Below are 24,714 nucleotides of genomic sequence, written 5' to 3'. Positions count from 1 at the left end.
TTCCATTCTGTACTGTACTCGTCAGATTGGTCTGCAGTTTCTCCTCTCTCACTGTTAAACCCTGCAGAATTGGTGACTGTCCTGTCATCCCGTTGAAGCTGCTTCACTTAAGAGCACCCACAATCTGATTGTTGAATTCTTTTCTCTAGCTTCTGTGATACCACACTACGCTGAGCTGCCTCCCACTTCTCCTCCATGTGCCCTCAGAGGTGTGATTATTCCCTGTGGTCCTTCCATCATCCTTTCCTACTCTGTAATCTCAGCCCATGTGAAGTCATGAAAACTCTTGCTTTGGTTTGTAAGCTCCAAGCTCATGACTCCAACATCTGTATCCCCAGCTTTCCCTCTCTCTGGGTCCCGAGCTGGTACATATAACTGCTTAGCTTCTTCCCCCCTTCTGTCATTCCCCACATGAAACTGGAACTTCATCATTTTCACATAGACTTATTTCTTAATTTCCTCTTTTTCAGAATGATGCTAGCCTCCACCCAGTCTGCTAGGCTCCTACCTCACAAATGGCTCCCTCTTCCTCACCTTCTAATTCTAATCAATCACCATGTTTTCTTTCTTTATTCTACTTGCTAAATACCCATTTCCTACCCACTTCACAGTCTGTGTCATTGGCTTAACCCAAATCCTTGTTATTTCTCATTTGGATTACAGCATTTTCCTGTTACCCGTGGGGGACATATTCCAAGGCCTCCAGTAGATTCCTCAAACCATAGTGCCAAACCTTCTACGTATTATGACTTTGCCTATACATACATACATGCATTTCTATGGCAAATTTCAATTTATAAATCCAGCCCAGTAGGAGATTAACAATATCTAATAATAAAATGATTATACTATAATAAAAATTATTTAAAACTTATACATTATTTCTGGAATCTTCCATTTAATATTCTAACTGAAACTACAAATAAGAGGCAAATAGTGTACCAGCACAACTTTATAAAATAGATTTCTCTGCATCTCCATGCCAGCTGGGCAGCATGTTCATCTATTATATTCATTGTGGTTTTTATGGAAGAAGATGTGATTGAGTTACTTCTGAATTAAAACTCTCCAAGTTCTTCCCCATTTCCTTCAGGATTAAGTGTGGAAATGGTTGCAGTAGTCCAGGAGATAGACAATGAGCTATGACCATGACAGTTGAGATAAAGAGGCAGGAAAGGGGGAGGCAGCTGGGAGATCCTGGGGGACTTGAAATGATGAGTCCATTACTGCCTTGACTCGATAGTTGGAGTAAAGGAGAAATTAAAGAAAAACCTCTTCATTTCCGAATCAGATAATTGGATAAAGCCTGGTCCCATTCTCCGAGACTGTACACTGTAGGTCCCCCCTTTCCTTGTGTGAACAACAGTGAGTTGAGTTACCTGGGAGGGGCCCGTGTCTGGGGAAGTAAAACCTTCAGGAAACCCAAAGGTCTGGGTGGAGATGAGTCAGGGACCTAGCAAAGAAGAAATAAAAATTAATACCAGATGGATGAGGGAGGCAGTGTAAGTTCATATAAATAGTCACCATCCGAGGATTGTACAGAAATGGAAGGTGACACAAACAGTGTCCTCTCTTCTGCCAGGGGATTCCTAAAACAGGCCAGGGAAAGAATGAGAGCCAAGTACCTGCTAGATGTTACCTAAGTGCAGAAGAGCTCAGAGGAGGGAGAGCTATGACTTGTGTCCTCATTTACTTGGTCAAGGTTTTTACTCCTGTTTGGAATATCTAGCTCTTTGTAGAAAATGTTAAAGCATGAGTTATTTTGTTGCCATGCCTCCAGCATGCACATGTGAATGCCCAAACCTATGAACGAATAGTTCTTCTCATGTCACTCTCATTATTGAGACTTATCCATTTAAAACAAAGGAAAGCCTTGTTTTGTAGAGTTTTAAAACCTACCTAAGGATTTCCAGTTCATGTAAAAACCAGTCCTCTTCAAGGATCATTGTATAAGAACTGCGGTCATTTGAAAAGCTGTACACCAAAATTCAATCTGAATAAATTGAGCCAGATCACCCAATTTGACTTGTGATCCAAATTCAAGTGTGTCCAATGCATTATGGTCTTAAATCCTCAATGAATTCTTGTTTGGCATGGCCTGCCAAGATCGCTGCTATTTATTTTTTGTATACCCATGGAAAAAAGCATAGCATAACTAAGAAGTTTTCACAGTGACTTGGTTAGGATCATGAATGGGGAAGCAAGGGAAAGTTAAAGAACACAATCCTTCCTGCCAAAAAGCGGCAGAATTCTGACATTTCCTCTGTACACACATGGCTGATGGACTGCTTTATGAAGGGTTTATTTGTCACTGTCTTTCTTATTTACCTACCAAAATTAAGCCATGCAAATCCCAACAGAGTAGAAGGATTCTATCATCTGCTGGCAACCAAAGTCTTAGTGGTCTCCAAAACCTAGGGAAATGCAATTACTGAGGAAGATGAGTAAGTAACTATTCAAAAGACCTTTACTACAGGTGCAGTGATCAGAAGTGTCCTGGGCCCAGAATTGCCCTGGGCAGAACCATGAGGGGACAGAGCGAGTTTCAGCCTCAGGGCTCTGCTCCTCCTCCTCGCCTAGCTGGATGTTACCTGCTCCTGTGGGGACCTTTCTGACGTCTGTTTATACATCTGCACAGGCCAGTCCTCATCCCTCAGGATCCCACCATTTGCTGACAGGCTAGCTAGGGAGCTGCACTCAATGTTTGATGTTCACAAGTGATAAATGCTTAACTTTTTCCTTTTAACTAAATATCATTACACCTTCACTGGAGGCCTCCTTCAATATCTTATCACAAAGGACAAGTGAAGTAGAACTGTCACATAATATGACAGGATCAGAGAAAGAGAGACTTCTGGTTAATAATGCTTTCCCTAGTGACCCACCAATTATATATCCAGATGGCATCCTTGGGGTTTTTTTTGAAACAAGGTCTCACTAAGCAGACCAGGCTGGCCTTGAACTCACTATTGTAGCCTAGGATGGCCTCAAACTCACAGTGATTCTCCTGCCTCAGCCTCCCATGTACTGGAATTACAGGCATGTGCCACCATACCCAGCATCCAGGTGATAACCTAAATGAGACATCTGGCTAGCCTTATTTTATACAATAGAGACCCAGAAATGACTCAAAGTCACACTCCGGGGATCACTAGAGCCTGAGACTCCTGACTTGTAGGCCAGGGTTCCTCCTGCTGTGGAGACCCTCACACACAGGAAGCTGCCATGGCTGACAGGGAATCACAGAAGGTGGGGAACGTGGCATACCTCGACAGCTACCTATGTTTCTTCCCACAAAGAACTTTAAACATGAGGTCAAACACCATACCAGAACCATCCAAGGAGACATGGGAAAAATGCAGATTTGATACTCGGCAAACCTCAGTGTAGGAAATGAAGAGGCTGCCAGCTAAGCAGGAATTGAGACAGTCTGTCCCGAGGGAGCCGTAGAATCTGCTTTCCTCAGTGCTGTGTATCCAACCCACAGACAGAACTCTCCCACAGACAGAAGCCCTGCCACTTGTCCCTTCTTAACCTCTATTTCTGGATTCCTCTCCACCTACCCCTTTCTTTTCCTACCACCAGGAATTCTGGAGCCCCAGTGAGTTTACCTCATCCTAAGTCCTCTTACAACAAACATTTACTGAGCACCTACTATGTACCAGGTGCTGAGCTAGGTCCTGAGGAAACAAAGATCGAGCAGCCACAGTTATTACCCTAGAGGATCACATCATCTGAAGGTCCTTTCTACAGTGTTGCTTGTGGACAATCCGCATCCTCTCAACCCCAAATCTCCGCGTATATAGTCTACCAAAACACTGCTTTTCTAATGCGTGAATGTTTTATATATGTCTTCAAGGGCTTACAAATTAAATTGCACTGGTAAGTCTTGTGACAAATTCCCTTTACTGGAAAGAAATAACTTTTATTAAATCAGGCTTTTTTGAGGAAAATTTGTGCTATAGGTTCCTCAAACCCAGATCTCTTACCTTGTGAAGCCTCCTTGTAATCACAGCCTATTGCAGTTGGAAAGGCGATGTCTTCTAACTCTGAAGATTTGAATTTTTTCTTTTCTTTTTTAAAGAATAAAACACTTTAATACAAATAATATTGAGAGTTCAAAACTAAAAACCAGTTAAAACTGAAATTGTTTTGGTCACTGGAGAGAGAGAGAGAGAGCTCTGCTAACGCCCCTCCTCACCTTCTGCCTCTGCTCAGACCCACAGAGCAGGAGCTGCTGTCCACAGCAGTGACAATCTGGGGAAACTGAGACCCAGAGAGAGCAGATGAGAGGTCACAGGGCCCTCCGTCCACCTCACAAATCTTAATCCCTGAGAGTCCGGCATTTGGAAGCAAGGTGAGCAGAGGCCAGACCCTGCAGGGTCTCACGTGTCATCTCAAAAACTCCAGACACCGTCTTAAGAACAATAGGAAAGACATCGGGGGTCCCTTGTTTGCTTGGAGTTTGGAGATTGGCTTTTTCAAACATTTTTTATTGTAGAAATTTTCAAAAGTGTAGAAAATAGAAGAGATCAACCAGCTTCGGTAATTATCAGCACCTGAAAAGCTGTTTCATTGTCTCCTAACTCTCCTCACCTCTGAAAATGTTAATTATGTATCCCCGCAAGATGAAGGTTATTTAAACACAACACACAGGCACGCGCGCGCACACACACACACGCACGCACGCACGCACGCACGCACGCACTACACACGGATGACCTGGTTATGAAGGGGAGAAGAGAGCTAGGACAATTGAGAGGAACAGTAAGATCCAGGGAGGGCTTTGCAAGATGATGATATTGGACACCTTTCTAAGGCATATGCTAGGGTTACGGACTGAAAGTTCGTGTCACCTCAAAATTCTTATGCTGAATCCCTAATCCCCTGTGCAGCTAGCTGTGTTTGGAAATAGGATCTATAGAAAAAGTGATCATAGTTGCCTGGGCCCATAAGGGTGATGACCTGATCCGATTAATGTCCTCATAAAGGGAAACACCAGAAACCTCTTTCTCCACCCCACAACTGACTCCTGCCAAAAGCATGCACAGAAAGGTGGTGACTGCCCAAAAGCCAACAGCAGGGGCTCAGAACGAAACCTGCCTTGCTGGCACCTTGGCCTTGGACTTCCAGCTTCCAAAATCGTGAGCAATTAGTGTCTATTGTTCAAGCTAAAATACCAGCCTGTGGTAGCCCTACCCAACAAATACCACCAGGCATTGTGATCCGCATGTTCTTTGCTTCTTAAAATTTAATCCTCCAAAAGATCTCAGGGGAATTGTTCCTTGCCTCCTTTTATAAATGAAAAGATTAAAGTTTACAGGGCGGGCTGGAGGTAGAGCTCAGTGGTAGAGTGCATGCTTAGCATGTGTGGGGCCCTGGGCTCAATCCCCAGCACAAAAGAGAGAGGAAGGAAGGGAGGAAGGAGAAAGGGAGGAAGAAAGTAGAGGAAGGAAGGAGGGAAGGAAGGAAAGAAGGGAGGGAGGAAGGGGAGGGAGGGAAGCTGAGAGGGGCAAATAAACTCACTTGCTTAAAATGGCAGCTAAAAATGGCTGAAATTAGCAAGCAAAACATAATACTGTTTCCTGATAACGCAGTGACAAGACACCACACACTGGGAGCCTTAGACCACAGAGTTTTGTCACCTACTATGATGGAGGCTAGAATTCTGGCATCAAGATGTTGGCAAGTTGGGCCTCCTTTGCACACTATGAAGAAAGAATCTGTTCCAGGCCTTGTAGATGGTTATCTTCCCCCATTTCTCTTCTTATCAATTTCCCTTTCTGTATAACTGTGTTCCACTTTTCTTTTAATAAAACCACTCATAATTGAATGGGAGGCTCGCCCTCTGCATCATGACCTCATCTTAGCTAATTGTACCTGCAGTGATCCAATTTCCAAATGAGGTCCCACCGTTGAGTGGTGTGGTGCATGCCTGTAATCCCAGCACTCTGGGAGGCTGAGGCAGCAGGATCACAAGTTTGAGCCCAGCTGGGCAACCTAGCAACTCAGAGAGATCGGATCTCAAAGCATAAACAGGTTCTCGTCAGGTAGCTCAGTGTGAAGGCTCTGGGTTCAATCCTCAGTACAAGAAAATAAAAATGAAATAATTTATAAAAATAAGGTCTCATTCTTACTTGGGTATTGGGCATTAGAACTTCAACCTATGAATGTAAGGGGAACACAGTTCAACCCAGAGCACCATCTTGAGCCCTGCTTGGATGAAGGTCATGGGAGGAGGACTTGGCCAGCCAAGGAAGCACCATGTTCTTAGCAAAGCTACGAGCCATGGTGACCACTGATGAAGCAAATCGGGAGAGGGAGGGGGAGGAGATAGCACTGAGTGACAAAGGAGGGATTAGCTTGGGCAAGGGGAAGACAGTTCCTTTTTTCACAGGAGAAAAGGGGAGAAAGGAATGAGCTCAGATGCCCAGCGACTTTACAGACATGGAGGGAGAAGGGGAGGGGTTCACATCAGAGGGCTCCCTCTGTTTTCATCAGCCCACTAAGGCTGACAGTGGGGTTTAGAATTTGGGCTCAGACAGAGACAAGTAATAACCAGAGATTTGAAACAGCTATCATATATAAATTACAACTGCCTACTGTGCCTGGAGGAGCAACCCCAAGTATCATTGCAAAAGAGGATCTATTATCATCTTAATTGAAAATCAGAAGGAAGGGAGGGTGCACTCCCCAGGGAAATAGAGAAGAATGGCCTGACAATAACAAGGGTCCAGATGATGTTGGTGAGCAGGGATTTATGGTAGCACCATTTGCAAGCTGTGTGAGGTTTCTAGCAATGTTCAGCAGCTGGGCAATTGACATAGAGAAAGTAAACAGCTGAGTTTATCCAAGCCTGGGCTGTAGCCAGACAAATGCAAAAGGACAAAGAGGTAAGGAGGTGACACATTTGGCAAGAGGAAGCAGAGTGAGGAAGCTGAGGGGCTTGAGTAGGTGGAACAGGAAGTGACATGTGAGGAAACTGTGCCTGCTTGTGTTAAGGAAGGCTCGCTCATGCCCTCACTTCGTAATGCCAGAGCACATGTACTTGTGCCTCCTGGAGGAACAGCTGTCGCCAGATGTGGTGTGCTAATGAGCTGCGAGCTGACAGGCTTCCCAGCTGACCTTCCCGCTCTGCAGTGGTCCTGACAGTCCCCAGCTGGGTAACAGCAATTTGTGTCCAGTGCTGCCACAACCATCAGGGTGTGCGATGGGACATACACACCTCTGTGAGGGTGTGTTAGTCAGCTTCAGAGAGCTACACTGAAATACCTGAGACAGGCTGCTTGTGAATGAAAGGTTTTCAGTTCACAGTTTTGGAGACTGGAGTCCAAGAGCAGGAGCCCCCACCGATTCCAGACTCAGGTGAAAGCAGCAGCATATGAGAGAGGGTGAGTTCCAGAGTAAGTGCTCCCACTGCCAGCCTGGAAGCAGAGACAATGAGGGAAGAGAGCAGGGTGCCGTCGCTTGCTCTGAGAACACATCTCCTCTATGTAAGGGCTTTCCACAATCTCCACCTCTCAAAGGCCCCACCGCGTGCCTGCAGCGCCTCTCAGTTGGTCATTATATATGATCATTTAGGGGCATTCGACATCCAAACATAGCAGAGGATGAGGCTGGTACCAGTTTTGCACACAGCTGGCGTGGTGTCTACCTGCTAGGTTCATCTGCTAATCCCTGTGGCCCTTACAGCAATGTGCTGGCCAGCTCTGTTCAGATCTTGAATTTTATTACTGTACATCTTCCAAAGCTACAGATCTGCTCTTACCAGCCATACTGTATATCAAATAAAAACTAAGGGTATTAGCACACAATATCATTATTATGTATTCGTACTGATGTCATAAGGAGTAAACTTGGAACTCCAAGTTACTGTACTTCAGTGTCTTATCATATACTGAAAGTGGGAAGGAGAACCAGAAATGTTTTAGAGGAAAGATGGCATATTAAAATTTTTGCCAGTACAAAATGGTTAAAACTAAAAAGAAATAATTCAATATTATCAGAAGCAATGGAGACCATTGCTAAATTGGTAAGCAAGCACTTTGGAAAACAGTTTCGTGTTATCTATTAAAGTTGAAAATATGCATATCTATCATCTAGCAATTTCATTCCTAAGTAGATGCACACAGAGATACAGGTGGCCAGACCAGTGCTATTCATAATAACATCATACTGAAAACCATTCCAGTGTCCATCAGCATTAGAATATCACATAGCAATGAAAAAGGCAAGCTGTAGCCAAAAGCAACGACACAAATGAATTTCACAAACATAATGCTGGATGGAAGGCCACACACAAAAGAAACACATACTATCTAATCTGTTGATGCCAAATTCAAAACAGGGAAAGTGGCTATACAGGAGTACAAACTTCAGTGAGTAAAACATAAAGAAAAATAAGGAGCCAAGGCCATAAGTCAGCATAGTTCCCTTTTAGTAGGTTCACCCCTAACAAAAGATTTGAACAAAAAATTGCCACATTCACTAATTATGGACCTATAAATATTTTCAGCACTGAATTGCTTATGTACAAGTAAAATTCTGTAATAGGTATTATATATAATTTTTTCTTTTCATTTTCATTTCAAATATATATATATATATATATATATATATATATAATTTTTCTGATATTCTTTCTGTAAAGCAAAAGATCAATATTCTTCCAAATAATAAATGTTCAAGATGCACTGGAGAATTATAGAAACAGTGTAGGGGTTAAGGTAAAATTACAAATGGAAGCCGGGTATGCTGGCACACCTTATAACCCCAGTACTTTGGGAGTCTGAGGCAGGAAGATCATTAGTTCAACTTTCACTAGGGCAACTTAGAGAAATCTTGTCTCAAAATAAAAAATAAAAAGGTTTGAGGATATAGCTCAGTAGTAGAGCACCCCTGGGTTTAATCCCTAGTATCATGGGGTGGGAGGAAGAAGTATAAATGAAGAACTGCATAGTAGGGGCCTAAATATTTAAGAATTACAACCTGCACTAAGAAGCTGTTAAATAAAAGTTGCTCTATCCTGCTACCTGGACAAGTATCTCTTCATGGTGACCTGGAAGACCATATTGGACCTTAGAACTCTTAGACACTTGGATCTTCTTATGAGAACATGTGACGCAAATAGAATTGGCCACCAGGCCCAGGCATCCACTTCCCCCCACGGCCCTAAGGCCTGTGTGCTCATGTATGCCCATTCCTCAACCCTAAAGTCTGACCTTCACCTGTGGCCTCTTACCAATATCTGCTGCTGTAACAGGAATTAGTGAAACAGGAGTTAGAATTCTATTTAGCAATAAGGACCACACACCCAAAATGGAGTCAGGAAGCCTAAAATGGAGTCTGCTGAGTCACCACCCTCCAGTGATTTTACAAAAACATCCACCAGGTTTTTTTGGCTGTCAGGGACCTCCCCAGAGCATGATCAGGCAGGCCACTGGCTCAAGGGTACATGAGCCCTGCATGGGCACTGTGTGAACACTGCATAGATGGGACCCTAAAAAGTATGTAGTCTCCTATAGGTTAGAGATTATATTGCTGATAAAACAGCCTGAGCTCCCTTCTAAGCCACTTTAAAACACCTAGACAAAAAGCCCTCTTGGGCATCCTCCTCAGGACCCCTCCCAGCTAGCAGGAGCTCTACTTCCTTACCTTTTATATCTTTCACTCCTTTGTCTTTATATCTTTTAAATAAATTGCTTCCACCCTACCTCCTATATCCGCGGTGCAGTTTTATTCTTTGTCATAACTCCGCCATTCCAGCCTCGCTCCTGGGCCACCTCTCCTGAAGGCAGACCTGAGAAAAGGCCCATGAAGACCTGGATGGACCTAGAATCCTTGGACAGGGACTCCCAGGATCCAGTACTTGGCACTTGGTCTATAAAGAGAGAAATGGTTTTCAGGTGCACAGGGCCACTCAGCCCTCATAGACTCCTCTCCCTTTGGGAAGCTGCATGGCTGGAAGTAAGCCAGAGCCCCAAAGCCCAAGGCCCTTGAATGGGGCTAAAGGGAGTACTGCCTTGAAGAGGAAAAAAGGGATTGCATTGGGAAGAGCACTCTGAAAGCCTCTGGGGTCCTGGCAGTCATCTACAGTGGTATAGTATGTCTTGACCTGGGTGGCGGATATATTTATGATAGTTTATTAAGCAATACATTTATTTTATGTGGTTTTTTTGTGCACGTGTGTGTGTGTTGGATTTCCCAGTAAAAAATTGATGAAATGTGTGTGCACACACGTATAGACACACAGTGTATTCTTGGTGCTATAGTTTATGGGATCCCCAAAGACAAATCAGCTCCGAATAATAGTTCTTATAAATGCAGACACCATGGGCAGCCAAAACACTTTGAGGTGGGAGAACCTAAAGGGGAAGTGAATAGATTGCTGGCATCACTAACTCTCTTGCTGGTTCTCTGCCCCATCTGAGCGGAGTACTTGGGTAACTATGCATGGGGTCAGGCAAAGCAAATGAGTCATGGCCCATGTCCTCATGCTGTGCCACTGCAAGTGCTTAGGGAATTCCTTTCCCTCCTCCCTGCCATGATTATAAATACTGTGTTTATCAAACCAAAATTATAGGAAGCTGTTCCCTCCCCAGTAGAGGGGTAAGGAAACCAACTCCCAAATACCCTCTGTGGGAACACAGTTCTAGGAAGGCTTCTCTCACTCATATGGGCAGCTGGATGCTTCAGGAAATAGTTTACTGAGCATCTACTATGTGCCAGATGCAATCTTTATTTTTCTGTTTGACCTTCCACTTAGTTTTGAGTTTTCATTTTTAATAGGGCAAAAGCTTTCCTTTTACAAAGATTCAGATGACCAATTCTCAAAAAGCTTTCCATTGTATCCTACATGGTTTAAATATCAGGCTTTTCTAAGACTATACATTTCAGTGGTAGTCCATAAACACACGCGCACACACACATGCATCCACATGCACACACACAACTTCAAAACTTAATCTTACAGCTGTGAGAAGATTAAAGGAAAGTAAAAAAAGTTGGCCAGGACTAGCCCACCAAAAGCCCAGTTGATTTTTCTTCCAGAAAGCAAAAAATCAAATTCTGGGCTTTGCATCTAAATTATTTAAAAGCCACAGTTCCAAAATACCAATTTTCCTCCTTTTGGGGAAACTAAAAAAACATATGGCTCAAGTGACCTTCACAAGCTACTGGCCAGAGGTAGAGTCAGGCACACTTGGTGGCTTCAGAGTGATAAAAGCAATATATTAAATTGGTTTAAAGGGGAATCATGAGGCCGTAAGGATGAGAGAACAGAAAGGAAAAAAAAAGGTAAATCAATGACTGAAGTGACAGGTTAGAGACAGTGAAGGGCCCCTCTCGCCTCCACTGGGCGACATCCACCCACCATTCTCAAGACTTCACTTCCGGTTCATCTCCTCCCTCCTTTGTGCTTCCTCCTGACTCACTGCCTATTTGACCAGAGAGCCTGAAATGTTTCACAGCTGCATGTTTTGGTTTGCACAACTAGACTGTGGGCTCCTTGAGGGCAGGACCATATTTTATGCATCTTTTTAGTTCAAGTTAATGTAGCAAGAATGCCATGAACACTTCCCATGATTGCATGAATGAATGAATGAATTAATTAATTAATTTCTAAGACTATGGATTTGGATTTTCCAACAACTATGATACAATCCTCAAATGACAAAAGCATCCTGACCCTATACACCTTTTTACTTCTACCACCTTTTTATTTCTAACTTCTGTTTTCGGCTGCAGTGAGCTGTGAGTCCATAATGCCAGAAGCTGGCAGGAGCACATTGCACATTCTTCAAGAGGAGTTATGAAAAGGAGGAAGCCAGCCAGCAGACCGGAACATTGGAATTATCCTCCTAGAGATCCAGAGCTCCAGCATTCCGTGAGGGAAGATGTGGGCAAGGGTGAGTAGTGCAGAAAATAACATACACTTTGTGATTTCCTCTTTTCCAGTTGAACTCAGGCTAATTTCTCTAAAATAATAATATGAATGCTGTCCCATTGTCATACAGGTCTGCAACTAGTATTTGCTATAGATACATTCTTTTGGGGCAGCCAGGTTTTGCTCTGTTAGGTGAATTGTTTTACATGGATAGCCTGAGGCTCATAGGAAATCCTCTTCCATTGAGTAATCTCTGGGGAAGCAGTCCTCTGGGATACGGGTAGAAGATTACACTCGGTATAGCTGGTGCCTGCACAGGTCTGGAAGATATACTCATGAACTATTCAGAAGCTGATCACCCAGTCAGGCTTTAACCTTTTTCTTGGTTCCACTTTTCTTTGCCCATCATCTTAAACCATTTGACTTCTATTTAGCCATTCCACAAGAAAATCAACTTGGGGGCCAGGGATTTAGCTCAGTGGATCCGAGTTCGAGCCCTGGTACCCCCCCCAAAAAAATCAACTTGGCTTGGTGTGGAGATTAAGGTTAAAATTGTCAACCAAGGCTTCCTAAAGGCTTTATGAACACTAAAGAGTGGAAATTACATGTAATTGCATCTATTAATTGGCTTCCAAGGGAGCCAGGCATCACAGCATGGTGTGGTGGTACTGGGCATCGCAGAAACCTGGATGTACATCCTTGTAATAGAGTTGACCTCAGCCTGAGTTACTTGGGGTTTTTTGGATCTTTGTTTTGTATTCATAACATGGCAATGGCACAATTGTTTACAGGATAAAATGGAAAGATACATTTAAAATGATGTGCTCAAAAAAAGGTTAATTCTCTTCAGTGTTGAGTCCGGTCATCTGTTGTTTGCATTACATAGAGAAGCAGCCAATTTTAAAATACTTAGGTTCTACTTAAGCTAGTATGAAGTGGTATGTGTGTGTACATGCAAAGCCAACAAATGAAAAAAACACTGAGCAGCCATCTCAGTCCAAAGAAGGCTGTATTTTATTTGCAGGGAAAGGGCTATAAACTAAATATAATGACAAATATTTGCTTTAAACATGTTGATAAGCCATAGAAGGATTTCCCTGGAAGTCATGAAAAACAAGTTTGGTTTTCACATCACTGTGATATTTAAGGTAAAATAATGACCTCTTCTAGTACATAAATCTGTTACAAAATGGGACCCTTCAGAGGCTTCAATCAAATACAATTACTAATCTAAATTGAAATGAATTCCATTTATTTGTGACTCCCCAAGCCATTCAACATGAATATGAATTTCTTTATGTATAGTGAAACAAAATTAATCTCGTATTTGTTTATACCTGCTCAGTGAGATTTACTGATTCAAAAACAAAGAAGGAAAAGAATTCCTTAAAGTAAGCCAGCATTTCATTCCATTTGAGTCCCTGCAAGGAATATTAGCATCATGTTCTTTCCAATACATACTGATTCTTGACTTTGCTATTTGAGACCTAAAAACCAGACAATTTCACCTCCTGGAATCTGTGATTTACTTTAGAATTATCTACATGAAGAGTTGAAATTTCTTTTGAGATCTGTAATTCCAAGACATCTGGGTGATTTTTCCCTCTCATCATTAAATTTTATTTCAGTGTCCCCTACACACACACATATCCCACTTCACACTAGCATAAGTAGAACATAAGTATTTTTAAATTATCATCATTATCTAGTGAATAAGAACATTTACTCCACGTTACAGTGCTTCCCAAGGATATATTTCCAGTGCTTTTGGGGAGTGGTATGTTGCTTAAAAATGTGGACCAAAAGCCGTAACTGCTCAACTTGAGCCCGGACTGCCACAACAAGTAATAGGACATTGAACAAGTTAACCTCTTTGAGTCTCAGGTTCTTCACCCATAAAATGAGGATGAGAACACCCACCTTGAGGGATTGTTGTGATGATTAGAAACGTAAATTGCTTAGAATTACAACCACCACATAAGCCCTCAACAGATGCTTCTGATGACATGAGAGTTAGGTAACAGGGACCGGCTTCGAAGCTCACGGAAATGACGCAAGAAGAAGGTGGGGAGATGTCCAGAGTGAGAAAGGCCTGGTAGCAGATGGGCCTCAGCACTCTGGCACAGGCTGTGCTTGGTGGCTCTGCTGAGCTTCCTTATGCTATGAGGTTCTGGTTTCTGTAGCAACAATGAAGGTGGCGTGGTCAGCACAATCCTTTGGGGAAACTTGTGCTACAGTCACAGAAAGCTCAGCAGATAAAAGTAAGCCCCAGGGCCCCCATACAATTACGAAAGTGAACAGAAGGTGGAGAGGCCTTGTTCTACCTAGGGTTGCAGAAGGGCCAGCACCCTGGCACTCCTCTGCTGGAGTTGTTTGGTTTTGTTTGTTTTTCAGAGTTGGTAGTTACCCATTAGCTGAGGCCCCATTGGCAAGGATAAACAGGCTGCTCAGAAAACCTGGAGGCCTGTAAAGGAAAGTTTTTAAACTGCAAACCTTTTTTTGGTTTTTCTTACTCTTCCTCCCCAAATGAGGGTAGGAGGCCAGCAGCTGGGTGTGGAGTGCTGTGGCTTAGCTAAAGACAAAAAGCCAAACCCAACTCTTGCGTCATAGAACTCCAAAAAATGTTGACTGATGGAATTTGAAAATGGTGCCCCCCCCATACAAGTTTGATGCAGGTCCAAAGTAGTTGTCTACACCATGTATTTAGATCTGTCTTTGGTTTGTGCTAAGTGTCCTAAAAGGGAGATGAGATCAAGAGGGGGTAATTCACATACTCTTTAATCACTCTTTTAAAGATATGATAATTTTGGCATCTTTTAAGGAATATGAAAACTCTAGTGAAAATTATCACTCAGCATCATTATACTTAAGAGACAATTTAACTTGTTCAGGGTTCTGGGTTGTTCCTGAAGTGTGAAGATGAAAGAGTAGGTATCTAAATGTAGAAAGAGCTCTAAATCTGCCTGCGTTGGTGTATACAAGCTGCTGTAACAAAATATCACTGACCAAGGGTCTTAGACAACAGAAAGCTACTTCCTCACAGTTAGGGAGGCGAGGCCAGGAGTCCAAGATCAAAGTGCACGTGGGAGTGGTTTCTCCTGAGGTCTCTTTCCTTGGCTTATGGATGTTGTCTTCTCCCTGTGTCTTTGTATAGTCTTCCCTCCGTATGTGTCTGTGTCTTTTTAGAAGGACCCTAGCATATTGGATTCGCTCAGCCTCATGACCTCACTTGAACTTAGACATTTCTATAAAAACCCTGTCTCTCAGCTGGGGATTTAGCTCAGTGATTCCGGCACCTGCCTCACAAGCCCAAGGTCCCGAGTTCGATCCCTGATACCAAAAAAACAAAAACAGAAACAAAAACTCTGTCTCCAAATACAGTTACATTCTGAGGTAGTGTAGGTTTGGACTTGAATATATGAACTGGGGAGGGCGGTACCATTCTGCCTATCACACTGCCTAAATGTGAGCATGTGTATCCAAAAGGACAATTTGGTTTAACAACATCATAGTCAACTCACCAGAAACACAAGTTCTGGGATGGACTGCAAGAGGCTTCTGAGGAGTGCTCTCAGGAACCGCCTCAAGATGAGAGAGAAAGTAGAATTAGGCAGAAGGAGAAGTCAAAGTTAAAATAAAGGCCACAGTTAATCACTTGTGCCTCTGGAGCTGGAATAGTCCTTCTGAGTTGTCTGGAACTGGCGCAAGGTGTTTGGGACATCGTACCCCTGCCTGTACCAGGTGTTGGATGTGGGCTGCCCCAGGGAAGGGGCCGGATGTGCAGGAGGAAGTTCTCTTTGGCCGAGGACAATCACAGAAGGAAATCTGATTGAGAGCTGCTGGTTTCCAGCCCTTTGGCGGCTGACAAAGTGCACAGCTGCTCGGATGAAGTAGGGTCTCTGGTCGGGCACCTCAGCGTCCTCTACAATGTAAAGTTTACTTTCCTGTAAGGAAGTTTCCCCAGGGAAGTGTTATCTTCTTAAGAAAATTTTGATGACCTACAGAATGAAGAATGAGTGAATATTTGCAAACTATATATTTGTAACTGGTTAATTTTTAAAAATCTGTACCTACATCTACATATACACATATGTATACATATATGCACACACATATACATACATATACATACACACGATTTATACAACTGAGTTCCAAGAAAAAAACTTAATTTTTTATTTTATTTTTATTATTTTGGGGGAGGTACCGGGGATCGAACTCAGGACCTTGCATTTGCAAGGCAGGCATGGCACCACTGAGCTAAATCCCCAGCCCTAAAACCTGGTTTTTTAAATGGGCTAAAGATCTAAATAGATATTTCTTAAAAGAAGAAATACAAATGGCCATCAGGTATATGCTCAACATCAGTAATCACCAGGGAAATGCAAATCAAAGCCGCAATGAGATATCATCTCATACCACTTAAGATGGCTTTTTGTCAAAATATAAGAAGAGTGAATGAGGATATGGAGACAAGGGAATCCTTGCACTCTGTGGGTGGAATGTAAACACCTGCCACCGTGACAGAAAACCATATGGGGATTCTTCAAAGAATTAAAAATGAAGCTACTATATAACCCAATAAACTCACTTCTGAGTATATATTTTCAAAGGAATTGAAATCAGTATATTGAAGAGGTATCTGTGTATTCATGTTCATCACAACATTGTTCACGATAACCAAGATAAGGAAACTCCCTACTTAACCATCTGCGTATGAGCAGATGATGAAATTGTGGTATATATAGATACTGGAATACCACTCCGCTTTAAAAGGAAGAAAATCATGTCATTTGTAAGAACGTGGATGGAGCTAAAGGACGTTATACTAAGTGAAATAAGCCAAAGACAAATGCCACGTGATCTGACTCCTATGTAGAACCTAAAAAAGTTCCCTTCATAGAAGCAAGGAGTAGAATGGTGATTATGAGAGGGTCAGGTCTGGGGAAAATCGGGAGCTATTGGTGAAAAGACATGCACCTTCTGTATGAAATGAGGAAGTTCTATCAACCTAATGCCCAGCGTGATGTCCTAGTTAATAATACTGTACTGTGGACTCAGAATTTACTAAGAGGATAGATCTTAACTATTATTAACACACGCACACACACGCACACACAGGAGTCATTATGTTAGGTGATAGCTCTATCAATTAGCTTGATTATGGTAATCACTTTACAATGTACATGTATATGAAAACATCATGTTTTCCACCTTAAATTTTTAGGATTTTTAAATTTACCATTCATACTTAATTAAAGCTGGCAGGGAGAAAAAGGAAATTTCTCATCAGGTTTCTTTGTAAATGCAAAGGTAAACTGCTATCCCTAAAACATGCGGCCCAACACTGATCAGATAGAATTTGGCCAGGCAGCAGGTCAGCCAACATCTTGGTGAAAAAGGTGTGTGCTGTGGCTCCAAAGAGATCGATCGGGGTTCAAATCTCCATCCTGCTCTTCACCAGTCAATATTGCTTACCCTCTCCAAACTTCTGATTTCTCCAGTTAAAATGATGATAATTCCAGCTCTGTTGGATTCTTACAAGATTTATACAAAAAACAATATATTTAGAGTGTGTAGCAAAATGCTTGACACACACACAAAAAAAGTCATCTAAAAAGCATTAGTTCCCTTCGCTTTTTCAGCAAATAGTTTATCGGTAGTAACCAAAGAGAAATAGACATTTCATCTCCAAGTTTGAAGGAGAGTGTTTCACACATCCTGTGTGCTCAGTGTCACATGTAAAGATTGTTTAAATACATACCTCAGACCCCACCCCATGCTTAGTGACTCTGATTTAGAGGTTCTGAAGTGGGCCAGAAATGGATCATTTTATTGAGTTCCATGGGGGGTTCTGGTACCCAGAAAATCTTGAGCCTGCCTCTTTGAAGCTGCAGATGCCCTTAGGAAGAACATTCTTTATATCAAGACTCAGTCCCATGTTTAGAAGATGCTGCAGATGTTTCTGCTGCCCCTGTCATGAGTTCTCTGGATGTGGATATACACACACATCGCATCACATTGTGTAAATACCATGTACTCCAAAACCAAAACATGCATAAATCATGTTAGTTATAGAATCAAACCAATTCTCCTTTTCGACATGTAGTTTTATTGAGGTATAAGTCAGCACTAAAAGGCAATTTAGTGCAGACAGGAATTTTATTGGGGAATGTGGATCCCCTGGGCTTGTCTGGAAAATAAGAAGCATATTCAAAGATGAAGTGCCCCGCAGGTGTAAGAGTCACTGGGCCCACACAGAGGAGCGTCTTGACGGAGAGTTAACTTTCCCATCTTAATCCAGCACTATGCAGCCTCCCCAGATGGGCTGCTGGAGGCTTTCTGTGTTTGACTATGAGTCACAACATCCAGCTGCACTGCAGAAATTACACCGTAAAGAAGACACTGACCAACATCCCGAAAGTAAGCAGGATTTGAGACGCAGAAAGTGACCCCAGAGCTTAGGCAAGATTTCTCCTCCCTATCAGGCACTTTCCCCGATTTAATACCAGGGCACTCTGCTTCTCACTGTCTTCAGTGGCTTTCTTTCCCCACAGACAGCCCTCATTTATTCTAAAATATGAAGAGTTGGGGTTCCTTAACAATGGTACTCTCCTCAGTAAAAATAAGCAAAGATGAAAAATAAGCAAAGAATTCATTCTGCAAGAGTTAAAGTGAGAAAAAGAAAAAAAAAGAGTTAAAGTAAGAACATGATGGAAACAGTCTACTTTCCTCATCAGAGCAGTAGCCACCCAGGCTTAATCACTTCCCATATGACAAAGAGCTCTGGAATTAGCACAACATAAATCTTCCAATCACTGTAAATGCTACACTGACCCTGTACTGACCCTCTCCACACAATTATTGTAAGGGGAGGACTGGGGAGCTCTTTGTCCTTGGATTTATGTTGTCAATAACAAGATCTACTCTGGCAGAGGTTTCTGTTACTGTTTTGTCACAATTTGTCTTCAGTCTCTTTTAAAACTACTTCTTCAGATTTGACCAACACACACAGAGTTGCTGTTACATTACAAAGAAATATGCATCTCCTGGGGCCGGGGATTTAGCTCAGTGGTTCTGGCACCTGCCTCGCAAGTGAAAGGTCCCAAGTTCAAAACCCAGTACCAAAAAAAAAAAAAAATGCATCTCCTATCCTGTAAGTATTATCCAGAGTCCTCTCAGATTTTTGCTGGCTCATTTAGAGAGGCATCTTTGAGAACCTAGTTTATTTATATCTGGTGCTTCTTGCCCATGTTCTAAAGTCTTTAGACCTCTGCCCTGTGCTGTGTCATTCCAAGATACACAGAATTTCAGAGCTGGAAGGAACATCAGTCAGGATAGTACTGCAGTAACCTGCAGTAACAAGTAAGCCCCACGGTCTCAGCAGCTGCTCAAAATGTACAGATGGGAAAAAAAAGTACACATGAGTTCTTCCTCATGGGGAAGTCAATAATTCTCCTGGGCAGACATCCTTATCCTTGAGGATCTAGATTTCTTAACTCACATGGCTCCAATATCCCAGGATTCTTCTCTTGCAACAGCATAAATGAAATGGAGAAAGACCGTGGGACATTTTAGGGAGCAGGCTGGGAAGCAGAGTAAAACACACTCATGAGCATTTTATTGAGAAGTTATATGATCTGTTAAGCACAAGGAAGAGAAATGTAGAGGAGGGCACAGGTGACAATCCCATATGCCTCAGTGAAACCTAGGTGCCCCCTTTCTTTCAACATCTAAGTTATAGATCAGCTTAATGTTCACCAAGGGGGTTCTTTCCCATTCCCATTCATTCCTATTAATGTACAAAAGGGCTCTTAAAGTACCAAATACAGTGAGAGCCTGTTTCCAGATCTGTTCATCTAGGACTCCGTAATGAGGACCATGACCACCCTGACCCCAAACCCACAGCTCCGGGGCAGTGCCTCTGGATCCCAGCACTGGGCAGATGAATGTTCCTGGGAGTGAGGGACAGTAGCAAACCCTAATTACAGGAAATACTTCTTGGTTCCTAAGGGATATAAAATTACTTTGGAAAAAGGCAAGAAAAATAGAAACAGAATACCCTGAAATGCCTCCAAAGGCATAAGTTTTGTGCTTGGTCCTGTCAAGATAACTTTTAAAGGGTGGAGACAGCATTTATGGGGACAGAAGCTCTGGATGGTGTCAGCTTGGTTTGCAGGCTCCATATTGGCTTGTGGAAAATGAGTCTTGAAAGGTTGTCCTTAGGATGAAATGTGAGAAGAAACACAGGCTTCCAGAAAATACCAGATAAAGACGAGGAAATGGGTCGAGACAGACATCATCTCTCAGAGGGATTCTGAAAGCTGTCTGGGGAAAGTAGAACTTCACCAGTAGAGCAACTCCTGTCTGAGACCCTGCAAAAATGCCTGCCCCACTTCTACTGACAGCAGTGCTGCCTGGACAGCTAGTCACATGCCTATCTTTAAACTTCTGACTTCACCATCACAGAGTTGACGCATCTGTTGGATCTTTTGTCTGAATTTTCAAGTTTTCATCTAGAGATCTAGCCTTGACTGGTTAAAGGCTGCATGATAGGATTCCTATATTTAAGGCTCTTAGACAAATTATATAATATTCTGAGCCTCCACTCTCTGTTCCTTAACAGCTGGGGAGGGAAAAGAAATTTTTAAAAATAGTATCTGCCATACTAAGTATAGTCTTGATTTAAACTAGGCATTGTCTTTCTACCTAAAATCAAATCCAAAAAAGAGAAAATAGGTGTCCAGCAGTATCAGAATCTATATTAGTTTATTTAGGTGCCTTTCTCCCCCCACAAATAAAGGAAAGGAAAAACCAACCATATTTCTTAGATTTTATAGATCAGATATAGGAAATAGTAGAACTACAAAAATTGATGAGAGATGCCTTCATTTTTCAACTTTTCATCTTACTCTCTTATTTTCAAATTAACTGCTTCCTCTTTTTAAAAAGTACTTAGCCCTGTCAGTTGAAAAATATTGTACCCATTTCATGAACAACCATTTTGAAGCCAACATGATGATTGGATTTGCTGAACTTGAGTTAGTTTTTTGCAAAACCTGGGCTCCAATCAGTCAGTGGTCAGTATGGGAAACATAAAAAGGAGGCAGATGGATTAGGTATTTCCAAGGAACCTGGAAACAGGTGGCTTTCAGAGCTAAACTCATAAAACATAGACACTAGTCAAATAAAACAGGTACAGTCACCCAGCTGTGGAATTTGGCCAAGACACGCTCCATGTATGTGTAACAAAGAAGAGTGCACAGACCTCCAACTCCAGTCCTGCCCGTGTGGATGCAGAAGTGAGCAGGGTGTGCGTGTAGGGACAAGCCAGTGAGCAGACAAGAGTGGCTGCATTGTGCCTGACTGGGGGAAGGCAGTGTGAGCAGGAGTTGGTTAGCCACAGGAGCAGTGAAAAGAGATCACCCTCCAGACAGCAGAGCCAACTGGCCTGGGTATATCTAGGGAAGACACAGTCTTGGCAGTGCTGAGCAAAGTGCTGCAGTTCCTCTGCTACAATATTGTATTGCCTTTGTGGGCAGCCATCACCACCACCATCCTCAGCCCCACTGGGAGATCATGTTCCAATTCTGTGGATATTCCAAGCAACCTTGGGATGATCTGCTTTGTCACGCACTGAGTCTCTTGGCAGAGTGGCCTCTTGGCACTCTGGTCTATTTGCTAGTGTATGTGTTATTTTAAACTGATATAACCCTATCTGATGCCTTGCTGGCTCCACTGATCTTAAGCCATGGTGTGCTCTTCAAGGCAAACACCACTCCCTGGGATGGACCTAGGCAGGTGGCATGTTGCCCAGCAACCCTCAGCCCTTACCCTGTGCTCTTCCTCATCTGCAGCTGGACCTGCTCACTGTGATTTTGACTGAACCATGTAGAAAGTTGAGATCAGGGTGTTCTACTACTGTGACTATATGCAGCGATCTGACAAAACAATTGCCATATTGTAAGCCAGAAGCTGTCTGCAGACCAGAGGGATGGAAAGAACCAAAACTGTTTTAACAGACCACATGCTGATCCTCAATTGTATCTGGGACCCTGCCATACCCAGCTTCATCAAAGACACCAACACAGTTGACAGGGTAATGTTTTCCAGGCTTTTGCACACCTTTTCCAATTGCAGTAATTACTAGGTGATAAATACAGTGACCACTCATTACCAAATTCAGCTTCTGGAAGGTGGGAGGTAAAGTGGCTCCTATCACCTGCTGGCTGAGCATATTACCCTTGTCCCTCCTCCACTCTCTTCCCCCAGCTCCAATTCTGTCTGGAATGTTATGCATTTGAGGCAGTGAATTTTAGTCAAAGTTGGATGAAGTAGAAAATCAAGTCAAAAGGCTTATAACAGAGCCTCAGGTAGAAGTAAGAAAACAGTACATGAAGGGCAATGGATGGAGGGGATGAAGAGTATAGCCTCATATACACACTGGTTTACTGTTCAGCCAGTGTGGTGTTTTATAAAATGGAGTACTACTCAGCCATAAAAAATGAGAAATTAGAGACATTTATAGCTAAGTGGATGCACATTGAGGTGATACTCTTAAGTGAAATAAATAGGACACACGTGTGTAAATACCGAATAGTTTCTCTAGTGTGAGAAACTGAAAGTGTAAATAAGGACTAAAAGGTATAATAGATAATGTGAAATAGGAAGAAAAGGGGCAAAGGGGAAGGGGAAGTGGGAGGGGTAGGGGAAAGGAAAGAAGGGAATGGAATTCATATGAGAAAATGGAAAAATGGAAACAAAGTCTTTGTAAATAGGGAGGAATGGAGGGGTTGAAGGGAGGGCTGGGCAAGGGTGAAAAATAAGAACCAAGCGAGATTATGTAAAGGTGTAAATTTCCAGTGATGAGTGTCATTATATTGTATACCTAAAATGTACCAATATTAGAATGAATAATCAATAATGCAAAATAGGAAGAAAAGGTCCAAAGGGATAGGGGAAGTGCAAGGGTCAAGGGAAAGGAAAGAAGGGAAAGGAAAAATGCTGAGAAATGGAAAAAATGGAAATAAAGTCTTTGTAAATAGGGAAGGGTGGAGCGGGTGAAGGGAGGACTAGGAATGGGGAAGAAATAAGAACCAAGATTCATCATGTAAAGGTACAGGTTCCCATGGAGAAATGTAAATGTGTTGTATACCTAAAATGTACCAATAAAGGAATTTAAAAAAAAAAAAAGAATGGAACCCTGCGATTTGCACCAATGAATGGAACAGAAAAACATTGCATTAAGTGAAATAACCATATGTTCTGATTTATATGTGGGAGCTAAAATGCTTATCTCATAGAAATAGACAGTAGAGCAATGGATACCAGAGCCCAGGTAGGGTGAGGGATGGAGAGAAGATGGTTTATAAGGTGCAGGATTGCAGCTGGATAGGTGAAGTAATTTCTAATGTTCAATAGCATAGTAGGAAATACAGTTGAGAACAATTAATTGTATATTTCAAAATAGCTACTAGAGAGGATTTTGAATGTTCACAACACAAAAGAATGATAAATGTTTGTGCTGATGGATCTGCCAATTATTCTGATCTGATCATTACATATTATACGTATGTACTAAAATGTCACACTGAATGCCATAAATATGTACAAGCAAATGTATGCTAGTAAACACTTTTAAAATGTATTTTTTTAAATCGCATGGCCTAACATGTCAAGAGCATTATCCTTAGTCTCTCCAAGTTTTTTACTTGTCTGTGGTTTTTGTCTGTGTGTCTAGAGGAGATGGATTTGTACTTTCATGTCTTCCTGCTGGCTGTCCCATATGTGGGAACCTACATCCATAGACATTAACTACCTGCTTTCCTTCAAACAGCTTTGTTGAGATATAATTGATAACACAATAAGCTACACATACTTAAAATGCAAATTTAGACAATGTTGACATATGCATACCCCTGTGAAACCATCACCACGAGCAAGATAATGAACACATCCATCACCTCCAAAAATTACCTCACACCCCTTATAACCTCGTCTCAGGCCCTTCCTGCCCTCCCCCATCCCTAGGAACTATTGAACTGTTGTTTTTCACTATAATTAATTTGGATTTCCTAGAAATCTATGTAAAAAAGCATACCTATGCTGACTTCTTGTGATTTGCATACTTATTTTGAGTTTCATCCACGTTGCAGTGTTTTATCAATCCTTCATTTCTTCCTATAGTTGCTGAGTAGTATTCTTGTAATGGCCAAACCACAATGTGTTTAACCATTCATCTTTGATAGACACTTGGGTTATTCTCAGTTTAGGTTAACTACAAATAACACTTTATGAAAATTTATGTTTAAGTGTTTCTATGGAAATATGCTTTCTTTTCTCTTAGGTAAATAACTGAGAATAGATAGCTAGCTCATAGAGCTGGAGTATACTTGTACCTAACTTTCTAAGAAACTGCCAAACTGTTCCCTCCAGCACTGTGTGAATTCCATTTCCTACACATCCTTGCCATCCTTACCGGTATGGTCAGATTTTTCTTCTAATTTTAGCCATTCTATTAAGTGTGTAGTGGTATTTTATAGTCATTTACTTTGCATTTCTTAATAGCTAATGATATCAAAGAATCTTTTAGTGCATTTGTTTCTCATCACTATATCCTCTTTCAATAAAATGTCTATTCAGATATTGTGCCCATTTTTAAGTTGATTCCTTGTTGTATTATTGAATTTTAAGTTTCTTACCTCTGCTGGATATGACTATTTTGTCATATTTACATATTGTGGTCATTTTCCCCAGCATCTAGTTTCTTTTCATCCTGTTAGTAGTATCTTTAGAGGAGACGATGCTTTTAATTGTGATGAAGTCCTGTT

General features: G+C 42.0%; 1 protein-coding gene across 1 annotated transcript in view; it reads left to right on the top strand.

Moving 5' to 3' along the window:
- The window catches only part of Nedd9 (neural precursor cell expressed, developmentally down-regulated 9), a 183,880-nt gene that overhangs the window by 62,246 nt on the left and 96,920 nt on the right, over positions 1-24,714 (top strand). The window contains exon 2 of the mRNA XM_021260652.2: positions 11,746-11,906. Coding sequence (XP_021116311.2) covers positions 11,895-11,906 — 12 coding nt within the window. The 5' untranslated portion in view covers positions 11,746-11,894. The remainder of the gene's footprint in view (positions 1-11,745; positions 11,907-24,714) is intronic.

This window comes from Heterocephalus glaber, unplaced genomic scaffold (assembly GCF_053883595.1).
Source record: "Heterocephalus glaber isolate CG9 unplaced genomic scaffold, H.glaber_assembly_v1.0 deba00001472, whole genome shotgun sequence".
NCBI lineage: Eukaryota > Metazoa > Chordata > Mammalia > Rodentia > Bathyergidae > Heterocephalus > Heterocephalus glaber.
This window is presented reverse-complemented; position numbering and strand designations above follow the sequence as displayed.